General features: G+C 55.1%; 1 protein-coding gene across 1 annotated transcript; it reads right to left on the bottom strand.

Moving 5' to 3' along the window:
• Window positions 1-323: 323 nt before the first annotated feature.
• Window positions 324-3,823, bottom strand: PRTN3 (proteinase 3). Its single transcript, XM_086413512.1, has 5 exons — window positions 3,633-3,823; window positions 2,809-2,968; window positions 2,260-2,401; window positions 962-1,192; window positions 324-605 (listed from the first exon to the last, which is right to left on the bottom strand). The coding sequence occupies exons 1-5, from the start codon at window positions 3,697-3,699 to the stop codon at window positions 435-437; spliced, it is 771 nt and encodes a 256-aa protein (XP_086269638.1). The 5' UTR covers window positions 3,700-3,823; the 3' UTR covers window positions 324-434.
• Window positions 3,824-7,285: the final 3,462 nt, after the last annotated feature.

Genomic DNA, 7,285 nt, shown 5'->3' with positions numbered 1-7,285 from the left:
TAATACACACAGAACTGGACAGGACACCCCCAGCCCCCAGAGCCAGAGTGGGGCTCCTTGGACACTTGGAAATGTGTGGGGTGACTCCATTTTCCAGATGAGGAAACAGAGGCACAGAGAGGGGCAGCCACTTGCCCAGGGTCACACAGGCAGGGTTGTGGGCATCTGGGGAGTGGGATCCATGGTGACCTGGGCCCTCATCTGACCTCCAGGCCTTTGTTCTCACCCCCACCTCGAGTTTGGGGTTTCAGGACCCAGACACTGAGGAACCTGACCCACTCTCCCCGACATCGCCCTTGGGAAGGACACACAGGAGCCAGGGAGGTGGTTCAGCTTTTATTGACGGCACAGGTGGGGCTGCCAGGGAGGGGGAGAGGGGGCACAGACACAGAAACAGGCCTCTGTCCACAGCGCCTGCAGGGGTTCTGGGGGCCTCAGGGGCTGTCCTTGCCCCCCACGCTGCTCAGCACGGAGTTGATCCAGTCCACATAGAGGGAGACGCGAGCAAAGAAGTCGGGGTACTGGCCAGTGGCACATCCCCGGATCACGAAGGAGTCCACGCCATGGAGTACCCCATTACAGATTAAGGGGCCCCCGGAGTCCCCCTGTGGAGGGGCAGATTGTTCCATCCCTCAGGCCAGGCCAGCAGCCAGACGAGGCTGCCTGGGGAAGGGGCCGAGCAGGGGTGAAATGCTCCCCCTTCTCACTGAAGGCACTCCAGTGAGACAGGGAGATGGGTGTGGCCACAGAGTGGGAGTTGGTCACCCACTCGAGGGGCTTCCGGATGGATGAGCCCCCAGACCCACAAAGGCCACATCACCTTTGTGTGCCCACCTTCCAGATGGGGAGGTGGAGGTGCAGCAGCTGCTCAGGAAGGAGAAGGCAGAGCTGGGTCCCCGCTTCCCACCCTCCCTCCTGGGGCGGTTCCTGCGGTCCCTGCGCCAGAGCCGCCGATACTTACAAAGCAGATGCCAGCGCTGCGTCGGGGCACGTAGGTGCACACGTTCTGTGGCCGGCACAGGAAGGTGACCACGGTGACATTGAGCTCCTGTAGGACCTGGGGCAGCGGCTCGAGGGTGCCCAGGCGGCCCCAGCCCATAGCCAGGCACTGGGTGCCATGGGGCAGTGGCTGGGCCTGCTGGGGGAGCTGAGCCACAGCTACATGGGTGTTGAGGGTGGCCGGCTGGTCCAACTACGGCAGAGGGCGGGGGTGGGGAGGCAGTGAGCTCCTGCCTCCAGACCCACATCCACCCACAGACCATTATCCCAAAGTGCCTCCTCCTGGCTTTCGCACATGCTGTTCCCTCTGCCTGGCTCAAGGGTCACCTCCTCAAGGGAGGCTGTCCTGATCACCCTCCAAACTCACAAGGGCTCAGTTTAACCTTCCTTGAGGCCGTGAGCCACCTGTTTGTAGCACTGGTCACTGTGGTGTTCATTCACATACAAAGCACTTATTGAGCACCAACTGTATGCTTTTTTTTTTAACTATTTATTTGACTGTGTTGGGTCTTCTTAGTTGCAGCATGCGAACTGTTTGTTAGGGCATATGGGATCTAGTTCCCTGACCAGGGATCGAACCCAGGGCCCCTGCATTGGGAGCACAGAGTCTTGCCACTCGACCACCAGGGAAGTCACCCAACTGTATGCTTGATCCTGGCTAAGACCTAGGGACACTACGTCTCTGCTCTGGGAGCTGATCTTTGGGCCAGGAAGGGCTGAGAAGAGGAGGGCAAGTGGCACAGTCAAGGGAAGTAGAGCCTCATCCTGAACAGTGAGTGGGGGGGCATCACTCAGGTGACACAGGGACAGACTAGGGGAGGCCTCCCTGAGGAGGGGAGGCTGGTGCCAAAGCTGTGGGTGTCCAGTCGCTTCAGTCATGCCAACTCTTTGTGACCCCATGGACTGTAGCCCGCCAGGCTTCTCCATCCATGGGATTCTCCAGGCAAGAGTACTGGAGTGGGTTGCCATGCCCTCCTCCAGGGGATCTTCCAGACCCAGGGACTGAACTCTCATTTCTTGCATCTCCTGCATTGCAGGTGGGTGATTCTTTATCCACTGAGCTATCTGGGAAGCCAAAGGTGAGGGTATCTGGGAACAGTGCAGGGAGGGGGTAGGGGACACCGCTGGGCAAAGTCCATGAGGGGGGTGGGGATGGGATGGGGGGTCCCCGCATACTCCGAAGTTGGTGCCTGGCTCGGCCTCCGGCTGGCAGCGAGAGGCACTGGAGGGTGGAGCACAGCGCAGGCACCGCCCACCTACCTGCAGCAGGAGCACGTCATTCAGCTTCTCCTGCGGGTTGTAGTTGTTCTCAAACAGGCGACTGATGCCGAGCCTCTGCTGGGTGGGCTCGGGGGTCTGCAGGCGGTGGGCCCCCAGCACCACGCGCACGCGCTGCGGGTTCCTGACGGTCGGGGCGTTCGTGCTAAGCCTATCCGTGCTCCCTACTCCCGTCCTGAGGCCAAGGTGCAGCCCCTCGGGAACTCCCCACCGCTGCCCCAAGAGACCCGCCACCCCGTCTGCATCTTGCCCCCGAGGGTTGGGCCCCTGGCTTGAGCTCATCCTCCTGGGGCATCAGGGGGCCACGTCGGGCGGGGCGGGGAGCGGGCAGGGCAGGTGCCCGCCTAGTCCGGGATGACAGGGTTGGGCAGGTGGACGGATGGAAGGGTGAGGCCAGGAGAAGCTCAAGCAGGGCCTCAACCCCGACTCGGACCCTCGGGCAGGCCCGCCCTCCGCCCCCCGGACCCTGGACCCCACAGCAGGTCCGTCCTCCCCCTCAGACCCCGGCCCATCACTCGCCGGCGCACTCACAAGTTGTTCAGGCAGTGAGCGGCGGTCAGCACGAAGCTCGGGTGCACCAGGGTCCCCCCGCAGAAGTGGCTGCCGGAAGCCAGCTGCAGCGACGCCACGTAGGGGCGCGAGTGGGGCTGGGCTTCCCTCCCGCCCACGATCTCCACGGCCCGGGCTGCTCCTGGGGACGCGGGGGTCAGGGGCAGTCGCCTCTTCTGACGCCCCCTCCCCACCTCCAGGGAACCCAGACAGGGGACAGGGGAGGAGGCAGAGTCGCTGCCTGGCCCGGAATCCCACGGAGCCTGCGTTTCCCTATCTGCAAATTGGGGGTCCCATGGCAACACCGACTGGGGTCTGATGGGGGAAAGGGACCTGGCCTGGGACTGTTAGTGCTGGGTGGAGAGCCCCGAGGTCATCATCATTACTCCTGGAGGCTCTGGGAGGCCCGGTGCCCAGCCCTGGGGGCCAGGAGATGGACAAGCTGAGGCATGAGTCAGCCTCCTTGGGGTGAGAGTGGAGGCCCCTCACCCGGGGCCTCCTATGACACCTGCCTCATTCATCCGGTCACATGTTCATTGGTGTGCCTTCACACATGTATTAAGCGCTTGCTGTGTGCCAGGCACTGTGTGGGGATTCCGGTTACACTGTGTCCCCAGGACACCTGCCTGGGCAGGAGGTACTAGGTTTTGCCCACTTCACAGATGGGGAAACAGACCCTCCCCCTCCTTTCCTCCTACCTTCCCCTTGAGGCCCCCATCCTGAGCCTAAGCCTGCCTCACTCTCCCCACCTGGGCGGTGAGGGTGTGGGACAGGTGGACAGTTGGGCAGACATGGACCCCACTCACCACCCAGCAGCACGGCCAGCAGCACTGGGGCCAGGGAGGGGCTAGGGCGTCTGCAGCTTCCAGGCATGGTCCAGCGGTGCCCCTTGCCCACCCGCCCACCCCCTCTTATAGTCTCATTCAGCAGGCCGTTGGGGTTGCCCCACGCCTGAGTTGGGCGTCCCCACTTCCTCCTTACAACTCCAGGGCCTCAGGAAGCTTGGGGTTTAAAGCTACACCCCAAGAAGGCTGCAGGGGCTTCAAGCTCAGGCTCAGGGTCCCGCCCCACCTCCAAGAGGTGTGGGAAGCTGGCTAGCACCCACCCCCTGCTGAGGTCCTCTGGGCCAGGGGGCAATGTGGCCACAGCCCTCCAGCCTTCCACATTTCCAAGGGGACATTGCCCCCCTCCTACAGGGTCCCCGTAGCCCCAGCAAGGTGGGACGTGGCTGGTGTGTGCAGGGCTTAGGGTGAAGCCCCTTCTGTGGGACATAAAAGGGAATGGGGGGCGGGTCTCAGCACCCTTCACCTTCTCACACCCACAGGGTCATCTCTCTGCCCTGACTTTGTCTGAGGGATTCATGCTTCATTCCATAGCAGAGTTCTGGCCTGGGGTGGTCTTCCCCCAGGGACACCTGTGGTCATCATGACTGGGGTGGGGGCACCTGGCATGGAGTGGCTGAGGCCAGAGATGCTGCTCTGTATCGAGGGTGGGAGGGTGGGGGAGACTTGGGTGCCCAAGAGACATTTATTTATTTGTGTTTTTATTTATAACTGGCTCAAACCTACAGAAGCATAGGTAGAAGAGCTCATGAAATTGGGGGGCAAAAACACACTTTTCAGGTTTTTTATGTTGAAACCATTTCACGCTTACAGAAGCCTGCAAAATTCCCAGACTTGCTGCCACGGCATCCCTGGGACCCTGGTCTTGCACAAATGTTATCTCTTCCACAGGTTGCCTGGATGTCACAATCACCCGTCTCTGGTTCAGGAGCCCTCCTGTGTCTCCTCGGCTCTGGGGCAGCTGCTCAGCCTTTCCTGTCCCTCCTATTGTGTACTGGTGGGCATTTGGAGCTTATGTGGGGCCCCCACAAGGAGTCGGGATCTGCGTCCTGGGCGGAGGTCCCACAGACTCCAGGTCCCTCCTGCCAAGTCACACTTCCCCCTTTGGAAAGATATAGTGTCTGGGAGGATCGTCCGAGGCAGAAACAGCCTGTTCTGCCTTTTGCCCGCTGAGGTCCCCTGCATCGGCCGCCCCATCTCTGCCAACGTACTTTTATTTTCCAAATTTTATTGAGTATGGTTGATTTACAACATTGTGTTAATTTCTTCTGTACAGCAAAGTGACTAAGTTATACATATATGTATATATATCCTTTTCCATCATAGTTTATCATAGGATATTGAATATAATTCCCTGCGCTCTACAGTAAGATCTTGTTGTTTATCCCTCCTACTTATACTAGTTTGCATCTGCTAATCCCAGACTCCCAGTACAGCCTTTCCCCACCCTCCTATCCCCTTGGCAATCACAAGTCTGTTCTTTATGTCTGTTTTGTAGATATGTTCATTTGTGTCATATTTTAGATTCCACATACAAGTGATATCGTGTGGTACTTGTCTTTCTTTTTCTGACTCACTTCATTCGGTCTGAGAGTCTCTAGTCCGTCCATGTTGCTGCAGATGGCACATTCCATTCTTTTTTATGGCTGAGTAGTATTCCATTGTATGCACATGCCACAGCTTCATTCTGTTCTCAGTGGATGTTTAGGTTACTTCCATGTCTTGGCTATTGCAAATGGAACTGCTGTGAACATAGGGCCGCATATATCTTTTGGAATTCTAATTTTGTCTGGGTGTGTGCCCGGGAATGGGATTGCAGGATCATATGGTAGCTCTAATTTTAGCTTTTCAAGGAACCTCCATCCTGTTCTCCACAGTGACTGTTCCAATTTACATTCCCACCAACGGTGTAGAAGGGTTCCCTTTTCTCTACACTCTCTCCCTCATTTGCTGTTTGTAGACTTAAAAAAAAAAATTATTTGGCTGTGTCAGGTCTTAGTGGCATCATGTGGTATCTTTCATTACTGCACACAGACTCTCTAGTTGTGGAGTGGGGCCTCAGTAGTTGCAGTGTGTGGCATTAATTGCTCCAAGGCATGTGGGATCTTAGTTCCCTGACCAGGGATTGAACCCATGTCCTTTGCATTGCAAGGCGAATTCTTAACCACTGGATCACTAGGGCAGACCCATTTGTAGACTTTTTTAAAGTTAATTATTTTTGGCTGTGCTGAGTCTTTATTGCTGTGCACAGGCTTTTCTCTAGTTGAGACAAGAGGGGGCTACTCTAGTTGTGGTGCACAGGCTTCTGTTTGCAGTGGCTTCTCTTGTGGAACATGGGCTCTAGGCATCTGGGCTCAGTAGTTGTGGAGCAGGGCTCAGTTGTCCCTCGGCAGTGGATCAGAGATTGAAACTGTGAGCCCTGCATTGGCAGGCAGATTCTTTTTTTTTTTTTGAGACATTTTATTTTTTTAATGCCTACATAAACTGCTTTAGTATGGATGCACCATGAATTTTTTTCCCTGAACTTTTAACTTTTTGTTTTGTATCTGGGTACAATGGCAGCCCACTCCAGTACTCTTGCCTGGAGAATCCCATGGACGGAGGAGCCTGGTAGGCTGCAGTCCATGGGGTCGCTAAGAGTCGGACACGACTGAGCGACTTCACTTTCACTTTTCACTTTCATGCATTGGAGAAGGAAATGGCAACCCACTCCAGTGTTCTTGCCTGGAGAATCCCAGGGACGTGGGAGCCTGGTGGGCTGCCGTCTATGGGGTCGCACAGAGTCGGACACGACTGTGGCGACTTAGCAGCAGCATAGCTAATTAACAATGTTGTAGTAGTTTCAGGTGAACAGCTAAAGGCCCCAGTCATACATATGCATGTATCCATTCTCCTCCAAACCCTCCTCCCATCCAGGCTGGCACATAACATTGAGTAAAGTTCCATGTGCTATAAAATAGGTCCTTGTTGGTTTTCCATTTTGAATACAGCAGTGTGTACATGACCTTCCTAAACCCCTTAACTATCCTCCCCCTGCCCTCGCAACCATAATTTCCTTTTCTAAGTCTGTGAGTCTTTTTATGTTTTGTAAGTAAGTGGTTTGTATCGTTGCTTTGCAGATTCCACATGTAAGGACTGTCATACCGTGTCTCTCCTTCTATGTTGGACTTCACTTCGCTCAGTGTGACACTCTCTAGGTTCATCCATGTTGCTGTGAATGGCATTATTTCATTCTTTTAAATGGCTGAGTAATATTCTATTATATATATATACACATATGTTATATATATATATACACCACATTTTCTTTATCCTTTCCTCTGTTGTTGGACATTTAAGTTGCTTCTGTGTCTTGGCTATTTTAAACAGTGCTTCTATGAACATAGGGGTGCAGGTATCCTTTCAGATAATGTTTTTCTCCAGACATATGCCCAGGAGTAGGATTTCAGGGTCATATGGTAGCTCTATTTTTAGTTTTTAAGGAACCTCCATACTGTTCTCCATAGTGGTTGTACCAGTTTACATTCCTACCAGCAGTGCAGGTATGTACACTGTATATACAGTGTACCTTTTCTCTATACCCTCTCCAGCATTTGTTATGAATTCAAAAATACATT

The sequence above is a fragment of the Bos grunniens genome, chromosome 7 (assembly GCF_055505025.1).
Source record: "Bos grunniens cultivar Pamir isolate PY7600 chromosome 7, Bosgru_T2T1.0, whole genome shotgun sequence".
Lineage (NCBI taxonomy): Eukaryota > Metazoa > Chordata > Mammalia > Artiodactyla > Bovidae > Bos > Bos grunniens.
Note: the sequence above shows the minus strand (reverse complement) of the source record. Positions and strands in the feature narration are given on the sequence as shown.